The 19,215-nt window shown below is 47.4% G+C and overlaps 1 protein-coding gene and 1 long non-coding RNA gene across 4 annotated transcripts in view; one reads left to right on the forward strand and one right to left on the reverse strand.

Moving 5' to 3' along the window:
* Positions 1 to 1,295: 1,295 nt before the first annotated feature.
* Positions 1,296 to 3,696, reverse strand: LOC114581987 (uncharacterized). The gene is made up of 2 exons (XR_013390505.1): positions 3,373 to 3,696; positions 1,296 to 2,337 (listed from the first exon to the last, which is right to left on the reverse strand). It is a non-coding gene; the product is annotated as an uncharacterized LOC114581987 (long non-coding RNA).
* Positions 3,697 to 3,808: 112 nt separating this feature from the next.
* The window catches only part of EPB41L4B (erythrocyte membrane protein band 4.1 like 4B), a 140,559-nt gene continuing 125,152 nt past the window's right edge, over positions 3,809 to 19,215 (forward strand). The window contains exon 1 of one of the 3 annotated variants that reach the window (XM_077917669.1): positions 3,809 to 4,177. In XM_077917669.1, coding sequence (XP_077773795.1) covers positions 3,941 to 4,177 — 237 coding nt within the window. In that variant the 5' untranslated portion in view covers positions 3,809 to 3,940. The remainder of the gene's footprint in view (positions 4,178 to 19,215) is intronic. The other 2 variants (XM_077917668.1, XM_028702132.2) reach the window with 2 other exon arrangements.

Raw genomic sequence — 19,215 nt, forward strand, 5'->3', positions numbered from 1 at the left:
GGTTAGATTTATATTAGAACGCTATTTACTTCTGGTTGGAAGAAAGGCAGATTACATCTTGCTTCATAGAACTTGCATCACAGAAGAGCAGAGTGAATGATAGAATCCTAGAATTGTAGATTTGGAAGGGCCCCTGAGGATCATCTAGTCCAACCCCCTGCAGTGCCGGAATCTCAACTCAAGCATCATTACAGGTGTCCATCCAACCTCAGCTTAAAAACCTCCTATAAAGGATAACCCTTCACCTTCTGAGGGAGCCCGCTCGACTGTCAGAAGTTCTTCCTGATGTTTAGTCAGAATTTTCTTTTTTGTAACTTGGTTTGAGTTCTACGCTCTGGAGCAGGAGAGAACAAACTTGCTCCCTCTTCCATGTGAGCCCTTGAGATATTTGAAGATGGCTCTCCTATCTCCTCTCAGTCTCCTCGTTTCCAGGCTAATTTTGTGTTATGCTACACTCTGACTGGCACCCACAATACTTCCTCAAAAATTGAAATGGTCCTACTGGTCCAAAAAGGTTGGCCTTGCCTGCTCTAGATCTATTTCAGCTCTGGTTGGGAGGGTAAACGTGTAAGACTGCTTGCTTATTCAAAACTATAGCTGGCACTGAAAGGGAAACTCTGTATTTTTAAAGGAGAACAGAGTATAAATATTATCAAGCTCCTATTAAGTCCAATATGTAACGTATTTTTCTGTCTGTAAGATGCTCCCTATTTGGGAGGACTCCGATTTAAGAAAATGGGGAGAGATGCTCCCTAATTTTTGACATTACTTTTTAGGGGGAAAACTTAGTCTTATACACAGAAAAATACGGTACTTACTGGGTGATAATCTCACAGAATTTAGCCAAATATATTTCCGTAGGAATAGGCTGAAGAGCATCTTGGAATACCTTTTAAAGAAAATAACTCATTTAGATATAGAGGTGTAATTTGGTATTGCAAATTATTTGAGAGGTCAGTAGACTCCCTCTAGTAGGGTGAATTTTTAGCAAACTGACTTCACAAAATCTCCTCTTGTATACCTTGACCTAACCCAATTCTTCCAACAGGCATTGCAGCCTTGTTCTAATCTGGTAATTTTCCTTTCTTGCCCTAATTTTGAACAATGTTGCATTTCCCAATTAATTTCTCTTTCTTCTCTTTTCCAGCGTTCTTTTAATGTTTTGTTTTGTTTAAATACTGAGGTAGGGTGTGCTTGTTAGGCTTCCAGAAGGCCAAAAGGAGTCTGCAGCTATTGCAAAATCATATATTCCCAGCCTGGTTGTTGCAAGGGAAGAGAGGCAAAGCACACAGAAGGGCTGTAATAATTTCTTTATTTAAAATATATCTAGGCTGCCTTTCCAGGTACAGTGGTACCTCGGGTTATGAACTTAATTCGTTCTGGAGGTCCGTTCTTAACCTGAAACTGTTCTTAACCTGAGGTACCACTTTAGCTAATGGGGCCTCCCACTGCCGTTGCGCGATTTCTGTTCTCATCCTGAAGCAAAGTTCTTAACCCGAGGTACTATTTCTGGGTTAGCAGAGTCTGTAACCTGAAGCATCTGTAACCTGAAGCGTCTGTAACCCGAGGTACCACTGTATATTCTTCCCAATGAGAACCTTTTGAGGATCAGGTTTTTGTTTTGTTTTTTACAGAACTATTCTGCCAGTTGTTGATGTACCAGCCTCCCCCTTCCCTATGAATTGCACAACCCTTTAACACTTTCTGTACTTAGTTCGTACGTTCAGTTTTTTTCAGAGTTGCAAAATGCACACCATCCTGAAAGGCAGGTTGTATGTGGAGGGAAGACATTGCAAGGATCTCCGGTGGGTGATGGGAACATATAGAGGTGGATGTGTAAAGGTGCCTTCTCACTGCCAGGCCAGCCAGGGCAGAGAGCAAGGTCTGCTCTCATCATAACAGTGCAGAACTTGACTTTTCTCCATTGGCGTGATGGCAACCTTTCATTTCTCTGGAAGGGCTGCAATTCATGGACATGGCTGGAGTCTGAGTTAAACTGCTCCTTGCGGCTTGTGTTACTCACTTGGACTCCTACTTGCTCCTACACACAGCCCTGGGCAGGGCTTGGCAACTTGCAGTGCTCACTGACAGAGACAGGAAAGTGAGACAACGGGCCCTTATCTGTGTTGTGCTTTGCTCCTTTGATCCATGACAGACCATAGAAGACACTGTGTTAAGATGGATGCCTTCTGTGCTGAAGAGCTCAACACTTGAGCCATTTACTGTTTTCTTTCCAGGGCAGGGCAAATCTTCTTTGTTCACACATGCACCTCAGCATGCCTGGTCCTGCAAGAAGGTCCTCCATCTGGGTTTGGCTCTGCTCTAGGACGCCAACACCTAAAGAAAGGGCACCATTAATGAACAACAGTATCATTACTTTATGGCTTTTTATGTATTGAGTGAGATGGGCGCACAACCCTAGAGTCTGTCAAGACTGGCCCGTACGGGCAGGGGTACCTTTACCTTTACCTTTATGTATTGTGGTATTTTATGTATTTTGCTGTTGCTTTATTTTATAATTTAAGTAACGGTTACTGCAATTGTTGAGAGTGAATTTGCTGATAGGTTGACACTATTTTCTTGTATACGATTATACTCTAATGGGTTATTAAATATTACTTTATTTGATACTGTTGTTTATTTTAAGTCATATATTTATCTTGACATTTTTATTGGATCATTATAAGATGTGTGACCTTTGCTGTATATTGTTGTTTCTTCAGCTTGTAAACTGCCTTGTAAATAGCAAGATAGAAAAGGCGGTATGCAAATTAAAAATGAAATGAAAATGAAACAATTAAGGGTGCAGCCTCAGTGTGTTCTGTGCTTTACAGAAACCCTCATTTTGCACTCCCTTCCACTGGCCTCACCCTAAGCTCGGGGGGGGGGGGCTGCCGGGGGCTCAGGATCTGCCCATGTGCTTCCCATTGACATCTGGTTGACTCCTGGGAGAACAGACTGCTAGTTGGCTTGATCCAGCAGGGCTCTTGTCATAGTAATCCTAGAATGGTAGAGTTGGAAGGGACCCCGAGGGTCATCTAGTCCAACCCTCTGCAATGCAGGAATCTCCACATGGATGGAATGGCGGCGGTTCCTACGAAATAAAAGCACAAAATACAATGATGTTCAACAGTGACAGGGGCTTCTTTGGGAAGTTGTGGGCTCTCCTCAATAGTTGAGATTTCTGCATGGCAGGGGCTGGACTGGATGACCCTTGGGGGCCCCTCCCCACCTCTGCAATCCTGTGACTAAGAAAACAAGAGCACACCTGGAAAACCAACCAACCATTCCCATCCTAACAGTTGCTCAGGCCGAGATCCAAGCGTGCCTTGCCAGGCCCTTCCTGTCGGCTTGGCCTTGCCCAGAACTTACTCGGAAGTAAGTGTCCAAGGTCCGCAGGCTTCTTGGGAGCAAGAGACGCGCTCTCCGCCGTTCGCCTGCCTCGGCGCGGGCCAGAGAGGGCGCCCCACGGCTCGCCGAAGGGCCTGGCCGGCTTTCCGGGGAGGAGCGAGGCATCTCGGCCGCTGTGCCGACCCCTCTTCCTCCGCCCAGGTAAGGCCAGGTGGAGCAGGTGGCCAGCCGGGCGCAGGTAGAGCCGCAGGCGCCCTTTCCGCGAGGCGGCCCCGGAGGCGGCGCAGAGGGGGCGCCTTGGGGCCAGGGACGCGGCCCCCTTGGCCGAGCTAGAGCGACGGCGGCGCCGCCACAGGTCTCCGCCGCCCGCCGCCGCCGCCTTTGTGCAGCCGCCGCCGCCGTCTGCGGCAGGGAGGGAGGCGGCGGCAGACGGGGACCCCGCCCAGCGGCGGCGGCGAGCCCACCGCTGCCTGCCTGCCTGCCTGGCTCCCCGGCGGGCGGCTGGCGGAGCTCCGTCCGCGCAGGAGCGCCGGCGCGGGGCCGCTCGGAGCCGGAGTGCCGCTCGCGTCCCCCGGAGCGAAGGCGCGCCATGCTGCGGTTCCTGCGCAGGACCTTCGGCCGGCGGTCGATGCAGCGCTACGGGCGAGCGGCCGGCGAAGGAGACGAGCGCGACGGGGCGCCCCGGGCGGCCTCGGCCGGAGCCCCGCTGGCCGCGCCCGGAGCCCCGGCGCCTCCGCACATCCAGGCGGCCGCGACGGGCGGCCGGGCGGCGCTGCAGTGCCGGGTGCAGCTGCTCGACGGCACCGAGGTCAGCGTGGAGCTCCCGGTGAGTGGGGCGAGGGAAGGCGGGCTGGGGCTGCGGGACCTCGGGGGATCCAGCCACCCCCCCCCCCCCGTGTCACGATCCCTCCCCAGGCTTGCTTTCCTTCCGCCACGTGAAATTGCAGTGTCTTTAAAACATGGCACCGGTCGCCTTCCTTTGCTTTTTTGTACCCCCGTGTATGCATTCAGACGTGCGGCTGGCGCCTCTCCGTACAATTTGCGCGCCGGAAAAGCCTTCGCTTGCCGAGCGCCTTGGTCCCGGGCGCGCGTCGCTGGCTGCCCGCGGCCTCCTCCTCCTCCTTGCAAACACGAGGGGGGCGCGCCGGGGACCGGCGGCTCCGCCCCTCGCCCTCCGACTCCCCGGAGGCGTCTCGATCCCTGTTGCTCCCACCACGCGGCGTGTTTCCAGTTGCCCAGCCCACCCACCCCCCCCGTTTCCAGGCCCCTTAGCCGACGGCTCGCCCCGTGTCCACTCGTGTGAACAGCCGCCCGCAGCTGCATTTTGCAAACTTCCTCCTCCCCCCCAGGAGGGGAGCAGAGCCACCTGTAGCTGGCGAGGGGGGGAAACAAACCTGTGGCGCTGCCTTGGGCGTGGCGAAGGGAGGCGGGGGGGGGTAGCTGCCCCCCAATCAATTAAAAACAAAAATACATAGCAAACTGAGGTTCTCCCCCCCCCCCAAACAAACGGCCTGCCCCTCCTTGTCTGCGCCCATGGGAGCTGGTGCCTGCTTGTTTTTGCCTTGCCTTGCCTGAGGCAGGTGGGACCCGAGAGACCGGCCTTCTTTCTTTTTCATCTTGGACTTGACAGGCGCATTTCGTTGCCCACTTGGCACTAATGAATTCCTGGCACTGGTGAAATTCTGCTACAAGTTGTGGCCCTGAGCCTCTTCCCCTGGCAGGGGCATAGCCAGACTTTATATGGGGGGGGGAGGGGGCAGAACCTCAGTTCAGTATTTTTATTGATTTAATGGGGGGAAGCTGCCCCCCCCCCCCGTCCTCCCTTGGCTCCTCCCCTGTCCCCAGGGAAGAGAGTTTTCTGACCCTTGGATCAAGAGCCTTTTGAGTTTTCACAAGACCAGTTCTGCCTGTCCCTGCTTACGCCACCTGTGATTGGGCTGCCTCTAAGCAGAGGATTGCCCTTTCCAGGCCAGGGTCCAGTTCTTAACTGTCTGCAGCTGCATTACTTGGATTCGCTTCAAGGCACCACACTGCCCTCCCTATAGAAAGCATCCTTCTTGGGGATGAGTGTCAGGTGGGGGTCAGACAAGCCCCCTCCCCTCCCCACGTCCAAAATTGTTGCTTCTGCTTCCTGCACTCCCTGTGTTTATGCTTCTTGGGTTCCTTGTGAAATTGCCTTTACAGTGTGTTGAATTTCTAAAGTGTTGGATATTGTTTTTAAAGAAAGATGAGCAACTGTAGCTTTGAAAGTATGGAATTCATCCACAGAAATTGGCCGGATAAGCTCCTGTTTGCTCTCAGTAAAAATGAAATGCAAATCAGATATGATTTTAAAACAATATGGAATGTAAGCAAGGTGAAACTTCTTTTAAACCCCCAAATCATCAGAATTCCATATGAATTTGTGTAGAGTCCGATTGTGTATTTTACTAATAATGACCTTGGAGTAAATATATCTGTGTGTGTTTAAGGTGGTTTGGACCGTGCTCAAATGCACCAGATTACCAGTGTAATAGGTATTAGTCTTGCATGAAAATGCACTCCAGAAATCATGTGAGAGATCTGTGTGTTTAATCTCCACACAGCAGGTCACTTATTTGTGTATCAGAACAAGCAGGTGACCTGTTGTATGGAGATTTTAACACAAAGATCTCTCATATGATTTCTGGTGTGTCTGTATATCCAGAAATTGTGAGACTTCTGTGTTAAATATCAGTACCTTGAAAGCACATACGATGCTAGTTCTGCTGCATATAGTATTTCTGCTCTGATCAGAGTATTTGTGCTTAGATTCCTAGGCTGGTTATTTTAACTAGGTCTGCCATGATTAGTTCTGATACTCAGGAGGCAATATGTTCTTCTAAAGCAGGGCAAATGGTCCCAAAGGAATGATTATGGGGCAGAGGCCCAGAAATAGTTTACTAGAGGGAATGCAAAACAGATGTATGGTTACACACCCTCCATCGTTTCTCTGATGAAAGTAGGGACGTCCTATTCCATAATAATAATTTCCCCTATCCACTTTGTCCCCCCCCCCATTTTTTTTTACTCAGTTTATAACACAACTAAACAACACAAGCAGAAAAAACAAACAATACAAACAAATTCTTATCTTATCCTTATTTTTTCTAAACATTGTTAGGTGGGCTTCCCCAAACCCCTATCCACTTTGGGCAGCTTATCTCCTTAGCTCGGAGATAACTCCATACTTTCCAACATTTCTCCGATGAAAATAGGGTCATCCTGGGATCAAATCATACATATCACTGTGTTTCTCTACTTCAACGGACATTGTAAGAACTGAGCCTTTCCAAAATGTTGTCTGCAGAGCACTCTAGATTTTTATTTTTAGTTAAAGGACAGTGCTGAATACCTTTTTTAAAAAAAAAAAAAAAGTTCAAAGCTCTATTTCATTGTTGCTCTTTTTAACCAACACAAAACTCAGAACTCTTCAGAACTCCAGGCAACATCACAAGCATGTAATGCTGTAAGGCCAGTGAGACCTGTTGGAGGACACAATCAAGTGCCAGGAAGGAAAGCCAGTGGGATGCCACAAAGTGTTTTTTTTAAATGTGCAGGCAAGAAAACACTCCCCTCAGCTGCCTCTTTATTGTTTTTGAGTAAGAAAGAGTAAGTGACAAGTCCATGCCCCCACTCCAAATCATGGAGGAAAGTTAATCCCACTTACTTCTGCTGCAGCCCCACCCAGACCTATTTGTCTGCAGTTTGGCAGGCGTAATCCACTCTAGAGCCAATGCAAGAAAGGGGGGGGGGCAGACAAAAGGCCCCTTTCCCTGCCATGGATGGACCTTAGGGAAAGGGGGGGGGGGTGCAGGGGTTCCCTGGCTGTCCAAGAGACATGAGAGACGAGGGCCCTGGGTTCTGGAAGAATTGAGTTTAAGGGCATGAGGGGAAGGCCAGAGAGAGCGAGAAAGGACAGCCAGAACCATTGCACATGAACCAGGAACTTCAGAGGTTGGCGAGGTTGAAGTTCATTGACTGATCTTTGAAATAAGCAGGCATCCTTGGCTTCAGGCCTTTGTTTTTAGATGGATTGCTCAAAATATCCATTGATTTTATTTTTGCCCACTTTCTTGCATTTCATTTTACTGTGCAGCTATTTTTAAAAAATAAAACCCCCTATTATTTCCCTCTTCTCTGAAGTGCATAACCTCAAAAGGCTACTAGAAATTGTGCTTGCCTTTTAATGTAAAGGCAGTTTCCTCATCAGGCTTTTCAAGTCTTGATCTCCTAATGCTTTCATGCTCTCTTCCTCTGCTTTTAAGTCTTTACAGTGCACTTTCTCAAAAGGGCTCTCTCTTCTTTCTAAATGGCGTGATGCACTCTCTAGCCTCTTGAAGCTAGAACTCCTCAGGGTCTTCCACGCCGAACGACACAGATTCTGACACGAATGTCCGTTCATCTGTTGCTGTGGAGCGATTGCCTATGGCGAGGAGGGTGTAAATGTAGCCATTAGTTCCCGTTGACCTGATCCCATGTGATTCACTATGAACTGTTTTAGAGAGTAGTGAGAAGTGAGAGGAGCACTTGGAACACAACCCTTCTCTCTGCCTCAGTGTCTGGGCCAGCTAAAAGCTTGCCGCTCTCTATCTCTCAAATTAAAATTGCAAATCTGCCCCTTCCTCTAGCTATGAGAGAGACCCGCAAACTCCGATGAGTATTGCACTCCAAGTCTGAAAAAATATTCAGGGAACTTGTTGAATCATCTTACTCCCAAACCCACAATTGTTTCCCTTAGTTTCAGGAGGGAAGCCTTTGTGACATCAGCAGTCATGACAACACTTCCCACCTTCAGCTCAAGAGAAATGTTCATACCTAGCAACTAACACAGCAGAAGCGGGAGGAGGGAGGAGTTTTTGGTGTCTGCCTGTTAATTCTGTGAAGGGATTCCTCCCCCCCTCCAGCGCAAAAAAAATCTAATGTAGCCACTGCACTGGACTAAAGCTGAATGCAGCAGAAAGTAAGTAAGGAAGTGAAGGTGTGAGAAGGCAACCGACGATAAAGGCAGGATTCAGAATTGTATAGTTGGGAGGGGTCCAACCCCCAGCCTTGCAGGAACCAGGAATCTTTGAGGGGCAGAATAAAGGTGGGTCAATGGCGGCTGCGCCTCGGATGTCGTCCCCAATGCACTGCATCCTCACAGCATTTGAGGAGCTTCATGTGAGTCTTTTGATGAAGAGCAGCTAACCACAAAGAAATCCTATTTTTAAAAAGTCATATAGACTGACACTACACAAGCTCGCTTCTCTGCTTCATTGTTATGATTTCTTTATATAGATATGTCCACATATTCTTAAAACCCACATTTCTGCTAATGAATTAATTATATAGTATGATTTTTGAAATACATCCAAACACCATCTTGCTATTTTGCTACTGAAAGAGCAGTTAGACAGTGGAACAGTCTCCCTTGAGGTTGTGGACTTTTCTTCACTGGAGGTTTGTAAGCAGAGGCTGGATGGTCACCTGTTGTGGGTGCTTTAGTTGAGATTCCTGCATTGCAGAGGATTGGACTAGATGATCCTTGGGGTCCCTTCCAACGATACAATTCTATGATTCTAACTCATAATTGTGTCCAGCCCTGAGCTTGCACTATTCAGAGGTGTACTGCCTCCAAATACAGAGATTTCATTTAGGTGTCATAGTTAATAGTTATTGATACACTCCTTTTCCATGAGTTTGTCTTTAATTCTTTTTAAAACCCATCTGACAATGTCTTCTTTCTTTTTTTAGAACAATTAGTGTAAGTCTGAAATAATTTCATTTTAAACAAGTGTTAGGAATGGCTCATCACTGGCAGTTGAGTGTAGCTCATTAATGAAAATGTTGGCTCTCATCTTCATACTGCTTCTCCATTCTAGACTGGTCCTGGAAAACATGGTAATAATGCCTAGAACTTCAGTACACCATCCTGTAATCCTTGCACTAACTCTATAAGAAGTGGTCAGTCAGTGTCCTCTGGAACCTGGTGGGTCTACTGAGAGGTCATGGTGGGGTGGTGGCCAACTTTTGGTTTTCTCCCTATCTTTCTCTCTTGCATAGATACTTAAGTGGACACTTAAGCATTGCTGTTTTACAAATAGCACCAGGGTGGATTTTATTTAAATCAAATCGATTTAAATCACAATTTAAATCACAGTTTAAATCGCTAGTCAGTAAGACTTGATTTAAATCATATTTGTTTTACAGAAAGACTCATTCTTTCTGGTATAATCTTAATATTTACAACCAGATGAAGGTTTCATTTTTTGGAACAACAAATTTTCAGAGTATTTTTTACAGTTACTGTATATCAAAAATTACTGATTTGGTTATACTATTAGAAATACATAGACAGATAAGTATGAAATTATTGTGAGGTTTAATAAGTTAACTGTTTATAGGGGCTCTATTTCCCAGCAGCCCTGGCTTTGGAGAGGCTGGCCTTTCTTTTTCTAGAGGGGAGAGCGGGGAGGAAAGATAAAGTTGGTAGACCTAGTCTGGAAGAGGCTTGCAGAAAGAGCAGGCCGAGGAGAAACAGGCTGGTGGAAAGCTGGGAAAGGGGAACCAAGGACTGGAGCCGAGAACTTCAGGAATTCCTGCTGCAGGACTGAAGTTCCCGGTAGAGACTTTATTGTTTGGACAATGTCAGGCGAACCCTGGGAAGAAGGGCCTGGAAGCAGTGGACTCCTATTAGTTGACCTGCAAGCACTTCAAGGACTTCCAGATCCCAGTTATTATTTCCACCCCTTTGGATTTGCTTCTGCATTCAGGTGCCTGTTCTGTACAGTTGGGTGTGAGTGCAGTTGTTGGGACCCAGTGGGATTGGGAAGAGGCTGCCAGCCCTGAAGAGCCTTCAGCACTTGCCTCAAGTCTGAGGTGCACACAAAGCATCCCTGCTGCCAGAATTGCATCTCTGCTGGGAGAAAAGTTGTCTTCTTTTCCACCTCTTTTGGTACTCTCCCTGTCCTGCAAAGAAACAGTGGACATTTGAACATTGGCATTTTATACTTAGCAGTTTGAGCTGTTTGCAGATGTAGAAACAGCTCTGAGCATGCTCAGAACAGCTCGTGGGTCTACCCAAAAAGTAGACTAGTTCTTGTTAGATGCATTATCTGCATTGAAATAGTGACAACAGTGAGGAGGGGAAATTACACATCCAGGACAAATAGCTAGTACTTCTGGTAAGATAAAAATTGGGTTTGGTGCTTAGAGACAGATGGGCAGATCATGACCCCCTGATCTGGGAATAGTTTTGGACTGAGATTAACTGAGTGGTGCAGAGAGCTCGTTAGCCACAGAATGGGAGATTGACAGAAAAGTACCCAGGGCACACTCTACCTTGAAATCAATTGTGGAACGAGGTGTGGGACAGGAAAGAGTGTGGCTTTGAGATTTGAGGACTTAAAAAAAATATCTGGGCATTTCACTTGGTAAGGTGAGCCCTGGTTGTCCCAAGGAACCAGCTTCCACCTCATTAGGTAAGAATTAGGATTTGAAATTTGCTAGGTGCATTTTTTCACCTGACTCTTGGCCCTTGTGACTGAGTGAAGATGCCTGGGCACTAGGATGGCACCTAAGGTCTCCGCCATCTGGAGGTGCCTGCCTGGGGATTCTTGGATCGTGACTATTTTCAAACACTAGCAACACATCCTGTAGAATTCTGCTGTGATATTTTATCTGCACAATCAGAAGGAATCACAGCACCAAAAAGTCGTATTGAAAAATATGACTTTTGAGCCATCTGGCCCCAAAATGGCAACTAGGCATTCTGTTTTGGCGACTGTAACCCTGGTTTAAGGAGCCACTTGGCACCTAGCTTCTATATCTGAGTTTCTAACACTGATTTCAGGGTTATGTGTGGATTGAGGGCTTCGAAGAGGGTTTGCTTCAAGTTACTTAGTGAGTTCAAAGACGAGGTGAAATTTGAACCAGGTTCTCAGGATACTCTTTATTGGAGCAGCGATAGTGTTGAGGGTAGCAAGCTTTTCTTTCAGTGGCTCTGAAATGCCCATTACCACATAATACTTCTTTTCTGTAGAGCTCTGTGTCCCTTATCAAACTTTTGAGTATACCAAATCAATTTGGTCTAGTGGAAACTCTCGCATGAACAAAATTGGATTGTGCCTGACAGTAGAATTAAATGCTTCATCTCCTTGAGTACCTGAGCTGCCAAAGGGAAAGTTTTGAATGTGTGTGTGTTGCCTTTCACCCTCATTACTGAGCTGGAACTGAATAGTTTGAAAGGCCTGGCGGGAGCAGCTCCTGGCAGGCCACAGTGCGGGTCTTGAGGGCTGCATTTGACATGTAGGTCACAAGCTGTGCTAATCCACCCTAAAGCTAATTTTAAAAATAAGGCTGGGGCTTCCCCCTCCTCAAACAACGTTATCCACCAAATCTACAAAAAATAACGCTTCGCCATTTTTCACAGTTGCGGTCAATTAGGCAAATATGTTACTTAGAAAATATGCTTATTCCTATGATGTTTGGATTGCATGAAGTGAGCAAAGTGGTTCTCCATTAAGGCTAGTAACCCACTGGATCCATTTGCTGCTTTGGTGAAGATGCCTTTCTCCTTTCAGGCCTGGGAAACTGCCTTTACTAGATCAGACTGTTTGTCCATCTTGCCGAGCGATGTAAACTCTGACTGAATTCCTCTTCAGGCTCTCAGATAGAAGTCTCTCCCCCCCCCCCCAAATCTGTACTTTGTGTTGTTGTTGTTGTTGTTGCTGCTGCTGCTGCTGCTGTTGCTGTTGTTGTCACCCTGCCTATCTGGCTGGGTTTCCCCAACACTATGGGTGGCTTGCAGTGCATATAAAAACATAGTAAAACGTTGCACATTAATAACTTCCCGATACAGGGCTGCCTTCAAATGTCTTCTAAAAGTTGTGTAGTTCTTTATTCCTCGACATCTGATGGGAGGGCATTGCAAAGAAGGGTGCCACTGCCGAGAAGGCCCTCTGCTTGGTTCCCTGTAACTTCACTTCTCCCAGTGAGGGAACCGCCAGAAGAACCTCAGAGCTGGACCTCAGTGTCTGGGCTGAGCGATGGGGGTATATACTGGGCCAAGGCCATTGAGGGCTTTAAAGGTCAGTACCAACACATTGAATTGTGCTCAGAAATGTACTGGGAGCCAGTGAAGATCCTTTAGGACTGGTATTATAAGGTCCTGGTGGCTGCTCCCAGTCACCAGTCTAGCTGCTGCATTCTGGATTGGTTGTGGTTTCCGGGTCACCTTCAAAGGTAGCCCCACGTAGAGTGCATTACAGTAAGCCAAGCGGGAGATAACCAGAGCATGCACCACTCTGGCGAGACAGTCCGTGGACAGGTAGAGTCTCAGCCTGAGTAGCAGATGGAGCTGGTAAACAGCTGCCCTGGACACAGATTTGACCTGTGCCTCCATGGACAGCTGTGAGTCCAAAATGACTCCCAGGCTGTGCACTTGGTCCTTCAGGGGCACAGTTACCCCATTCAGGACCAGGGAGTCCTCCACACCTGCCCGCCTCCTGTCCCCCAAAAACAGTACTTCTGTCTTGTCAGGATTCAGCCTCAACCTGTTAGCCGCCATCCATCCTCCAACTGCCTCCAGACATTCACACAGGACATTCACTACCTTCACTGGTTGTGATTTAAAAGAGAGGTAGAGCTGGGTATCATCTGCGTACTGATGAACACCCAGCCTAAACCCCCGATGATCTCTCCCGGCTGCTTCATATAGATGTTAAAAAGCATGGGGGAGAGGACGGGACCCTGAGGCACCCCACAAGTGAGAGCCCAGGGGTATGAACACTCATCCCCCCCCCCACTTTCTGGACACGGCCCAGGAGGAAGGAGCGGAACCACTGTTTCATGTAGATGATGAACTTTTCAGTCCAGGGTAGTAGTTTATTTTAAACTCATTTGCCCTACTCCTTATAGCACCAGAGAATTTAATTTAAATTCTGTTGCTCTTTGGCTGCAGTCCTGACACTGCCTGCCTGCTTTTAAGCATACCAATAGCCTGCAAATTGCAACATTAGGTTAGCATTAGACTAAGCTTCATGGACCTTCTAGAGTGCACTGTCAGGTTTAAATAAGTAAAGGACCCTTTTATTGTTCAGATTTCATGATACTGCTTCTCTCGTCTCAGAACAGCAAAGTGCATTTCAGAGAACGACTGCTTTTTTAAATCATAATGGCATTTCACTAGACTCTGGATAGTTTTATGTTGTAATGGGAAGATGACATCATAATGAAACACTGTTCATGTCGGAACCTTGAATCAACATTTTCAAGGAGTTAAAATCAAGGCTGTACCATCAGTTAAAGACATTTAGGTTGGTCATTTTACCATTTAATCAATTAGTTTGTTTAAATTTACATATGCATATTCATACCTCACTACTGTACAGACCTGCTTCTTAGATTTTGGAGGAAGTGCAAAGCTAACCGTAATGTTAAATCTCACCATTTGCAATAAATGATGTAGAATGCTTCCTTTTTAAATCCCTATTACAGTAGCATCAGCACCAAAGGAGCTTCAAAAATAAAAAATGCATTTTACTGCAGCCCTACTAATTAAAATTTTGCCTCCTAACCAAATTAGTTAGTTTGCAGCTTTAGTTCTTTAAAAATCCATTCAGTACAATTTCCAGTGCTACATATGTATAAGTGCGTTCAACATGTTGGAAGTATTTTCTGTAACATGTTTACAAACCATGAACTTTGCCCTCAGAGTTCAGTGAACCTTTTGCATTTCAGATATGAATAAACGTTGCAATTGCTTCCTCTTAAAGTTAAAAAAAAGATATGCTAAAATGAGGCAAAACAGCTTTCCGGGAGTCAGCGAAACTCAGGAGGCACTGTCCGGCTGCAGAAACTTGCTCATCTGTCATGGTTTTTGTTGCTATTTGCAGTGTGTGGAATGTTTGCATGATTCAGGAAGTTGCCCTTCAGCTTCCAGGACTTAGGTGTGCAAATAGAAAGCAAGTTACTTTCATTTTCTCTCCCTCAGGGTGTTGGCAGGTGGCCTTTGTAAGAGGGCTATTTGAGGTGTGTGAAAGTTGGCAAATTTGGCTGAATTTTCAGGATCTTGTCAACAAACGTTTACCCTTATTTTTGCCATACTTGTTCCTTCCTCTGTTTTCATCCTAAAAGGCTTCTGCTGAGTATGTTAAAATCCTTAGGAGGTGCTTTGTAAGCAGGATCTTACTTTGTACCTTTTAAATTTGGTGACAGGTGCTTCCTAGTTTTTTGCTGCCCTAATTTTTTGTGTGTGAAGTGAGTCCTTTAGAATTTGCTAAATATATAATGCAGTTTACTGAATACAAGCATGGGATGTAAGTGCCCTGCCACTGAAACACAGTTTGGGACCTCAAAGCTTGCTAACTATTTTGCAATTACTTTGGTTGATTCTAATACATAGTTTGTCCAACTATGGATCATGGTATTTTCCTATGGACAACTTTCTTAGTTTTTATATATTTGGTCAGTACCTGTTTTCATTTAATATCTCATAATTATGTTTCCTGCTTGGCAGGGGGTTGGACTCGATGGCCCTTGTGGTCTCTTCCAACTCTATGATTCTATGATTCTAATTAGCTGACTTTGGCTGAGTGTTTTCACTGAGGCGCCAACTGCATTGGGATGGTTGCTTGCTTTGGCAGTCGGAGTGAAGAAAAAGGGGTGTTGCTCCCCCAAAAGTGTTCTGTTACTTGCAGGAACATTGTTGGCTGACTAACCTCAGGGCCTGCCTGAAGAAACTGCCTCGGGTGGCAGGATCCACAGGAGCAGCAGATCCAGCTTCCAAGGAATGCCTTGGCTGTTGCTGCTGCCACTGCCATGAGAAAAGCAGGGGCCTGGGGCACACTCCTCGGAGGAAGGGGCCTCCACAGCCCTGCCAATGCTGCTTCTGTTCTGGGTGAATAGGAGGTGCTGCTGGTCTCCTCCCACCCCCAGGAAGCAAGTGGCGGGCCGGGCTGCTCTCTGGGCTCTGCTGGGCTCTGCACCCCCCCCCCAGCATGATGCGGAGCGGATCCTTCCTTCCGCCCGACAGCCTTTGATCCCCATTTCAACCATCAGGTTAGGTTGGTTTCATTCCTGCCTTGTTCCCGATGTAGATCTCCATTCCCCGCTTCTTCCCTGGTGGGTGTTGGTGCCATTTTGTGGCTTGCCTCAGGTGCCAAAATGTCTCTCCCTTACTAACTTTGTATCTTAAGCTTATAGTTGTGGCAAGAAACAAAATTCTGATGCTGGACTCCCTTCCCTTTTAAGAGGGGGTGTAGGTAAAGGTAAAGGTACCCCTGCCCGTACGGGCCAGTCTTGACAGACTCTAGGGTTGTGCACCCATCTCACTCAAGAGGCCGGGGGCTAGCGCTGTCCGGAGACACTTCCGGGTCACGTGGAAACGCCGTTTACCTTCCCGCTAGTAAGCGGTCCCTATTTATCTACTTGCACCTGGGAGTGCTTTCGAACTGCTAGGTTGGCAGGCGCTGGGACCGAACAACGGGAGTGCACCCCGCCGCGGGGATTCGAACCGCCAACCTTTTGATCGGCAAGCCCTAGGCGCTGAGGCTTTTACCCACAGCGCCACCCGCGTCCCTAAGAGGGGGTGTATGGCGGCCTTATAAGGACACTTCTCTGTGCAACCTTTAACAAGAAGGCAGCGCAACAGGAGCTGCCTAGAGAGAGTCCAGGGTGAAATTCAGTGTTTCCTCCTCTGGTTTGAAATGAGATTACAGATTTTTATTGCATGTGTTGATTAGCCAACCAGTGCCAGGATGTTTTGGGTCAATTCGCAGTGTTGCCTTGTTACCAATGACCGCTGTTAACTATTTTGCTTTCATATAATTATTAATATCTGTACAATATCTGTAGTTCCCAAATCCTTGGGTGAGAATCAGACAAAGTTTGTTATTTGTAACAAAGCCACGTGGTATAAAATAAAGTAAAAAACAAGGTATTTCATTCTCTGATCAATATTCTTAAGGGATAATGCTTGTTATAGTGGAGTTGGCATTTGAGCCATATGTTTGTTTGTTTTTTTAACTGGTCAGTTTTAATGCTATCAGATCCAGGCAGGTAAGAAAGCAACATATAAATGAACAACTTCCAAGGGGAAAGTTAACATTTTTTCCTTTTTCTGTTTCTTACTGGAATTCATGTAATGTTAAGTCACTCCACAATGAGCATATATGCTGTAGGCTACCAGAAGGAAGGCTGTGGGCTCTTTGCTCCTTCCTGGTCCTGCTGCTGCAGTGCGGGGCCACAGTTTGGCTTAGCATATCGTCTAAGCTCAGCCTCATGGTTTAGCTTTCTTCCAGACAAACCACAAGGTGTCACCAAGGTTTGTCCTGTGGTTTGTTTGGGGGACAGCACACCACAAGGCTGGGCTCAGATGATACATTAAGCTGAGTTCAGTGCAGTGCTGTAGCAAGAGAGCCAGAGAGGAGGAAATTTCCTCTCTGGGAACCCATTCATTTGCATTGACTAAGCCATCATTTGGCTTAGCTTTAATTGTTACCTAATATTTTGATGGTGTATTTTCATGTAGCATACGGACTCAGTTTACTGTTTTTTTGGCAAGATTTTGACAGTGTATATCTTATTTTTAATGGCTTTGCTGTACATGACTCATGCAACAAGGTGATCTAAATAATTGTATATTCACACTGAAGGCTTTTACTGTGTATGTTTTGGAATGTAATACGGAAACTATACTTTGACTTCAACTCCTTTCTGTATGGAACCTTGCCCAAGGTTAGAGGATGACGTTCTCCAGCCCTGTGCACTGATGAAATAATATTTTGAATCAATAGACTAGTAATCCCTTGCAGATGATGTAGTTACTAACCCGTGGCATATCATTGTTTTCTTAGAAAGAATAGAACAGTCACTCTACCACTTAAGACGTAGGTCATTGTTATGCTTCTTTCCCATCTTTTCGAGGGACCTCCAGCTTCTACCAAATTAATGTTCTCTCTGTCAGTGCTGCCAAGACTCTTGAGGAGCTTCTGTTGTCCAACAGTAGGAACAATCGGGGGTTGGAGAAGGCTTTCTCGGGGGAACCAGCCATCCCTTCTGGGTTCCAGCAGGATCTAGTGAGAGGGGTGCATGCCCTCAGAGGTGCCCCTTGGACTCCACTGCCTTAGGGCTTGTGCATGACCAGAAGGAGACTCAGGGCTCTTTGGCCAGGCTCCACTAGGGGTGGGAGAGCTCCTGTCCCCAATGGAGCAAGCCCTGATTTCCCTGCTGCTTGCGCTTGAGCAGCCAGGACCTTGGGGCTCCTTGGCCAGACTCCCTCCGCGTTCGCTGATGTGGGGGGTGGCCGAGCCATCTTGTCCACTCGCCTCCCACTCCCCGATGATGGGCCAGGCGGCAGTTTCCAAGCACACAGAGCCTGACAGGCTCTGTGCATTTGACTGCCATAGCCTTCGCCTGTGTGGGTGTGCTGCCTCTTTCCTGGGGAGGGGAGTTCATTCACCCCAGGAGGAAAGACGCAGCCCACCCTCCTGGGCGAAGGCGCCTTGTGGAGAGGGGCTTCTGGAGGCTGCTAGTGAGCGCTAGACCACCTGGCTGCCTTCCACCAAGAGGGTGGGTTCCAAGCAAGGCTGCAATCCCACTCCTACTCATGTGCAAGCAGGAGCGGGTTTGGGGCTCTCTCAGCTGGGAAGGGGGACTAGTTTAATGAAGCTGCTGGCTTGTGTGAGCTGGTGGAGGGTCAGGGACTCTGAAAAACTGCTTGTTTCTCCCTCTGCCTGTCAGGAACTGGGCAGAGGAGGAATGTTGGAGACTGCCTCCTCAGGAGGAGGAAGAGGAAGACAGTTTAGATTACACTCAGCACTGGTGCTGGCCTGGGACAAAGCACCGCCAGGCATCCTTCCCTTGCCCTGACAGGACGCGGCAAGCAGGGCAGAGGGCGCCCGAAAGGGTGACGAGGGGAAGCTTTGAATTCTCAGGCGGCGTGAGCAGGGTGGGGGAGTGGGGCTGTTTTACCCTTGCCCTGGAAGTTACAACCGCCTGCAAAGTTTGCAACTGGAACACTTACCTCCGGGTTTGCGGCGTTTGGGTTCCAAGTTGTTTGACGACTAAGCTGTTCGAGGACCAAGGTACCACTGTAATGGGAGAGGAGGAGCAGGCAGAGTCGGAGCAGCATCTGGCTGACATGTTGTCTCTAGAAAGCATTCCAGACCCTCCATCTCCCAGAACCCGGTGAGCCTTAAAAGTAGGAGAGCAAAGAGCTCAAAGACAGGGCAGCATCTGTAGAGGAGATTATGAGAATGACGAATGAGGAAGTGGGAGAGATGGGGGTGGAGATTCATTCGGGACAACGCCACTATCCAAGAGGCTGGGTTCTATAGCCTCTCTGTAAAGATTGAAATAAAAATGAACTGTAAGAAACTTTGCCTTGTCTTTCTACTTTCCTGGGCAACCAGCCGGGAGCCGCTGACAGCATCCTGACACAGCCAGGGTAGAGTGTGATATACCCCTGGTGAAACCGTCCCTGCTTGAGTCCCTCTGCCTCCAGCTCCTGGCTAGTTTGTTTGTCCTTCAGTGCGCTGGGCGCTGGAGACAGAGGGACTCAAGCAGGGATGGTTTCACCAGAGATATACCGCTGAGTGAAGCTGCCATCGCAGTCTCCCCCCATACTGGTTCTGGGAAATATATTGCCCTGGCCAGTTGTAGCATCATTCCACATCGTTGTATTTTTGTGGCAGGCTATACAGTGGTACCTCAGGTTACATACGCTTCAGGTTACAGACTCCGCTAACCCAGAAATATTACCTCGGGATAAGAACTTTGCTTCAGGATGAAAACAGAAATTGTGCTCCAGAGGCTCAGCAGCAGCAGGAGGCCCCATTAGCTAAAGTGGTACTTCAGGTTAAG

Source organism: Podarcis muralis, chromosome 13, assembly GCF_964188315.1.
Source record: "Podarcis muralis chromosome 13, rPodMur119.hap1.1, whole genome shotgun sequence".
NCBI lineage: Eukaryota > Metazoa > Chordata > Lepidosauria > Squamata > Lacertidae > Podarcis > Podarcis muralis.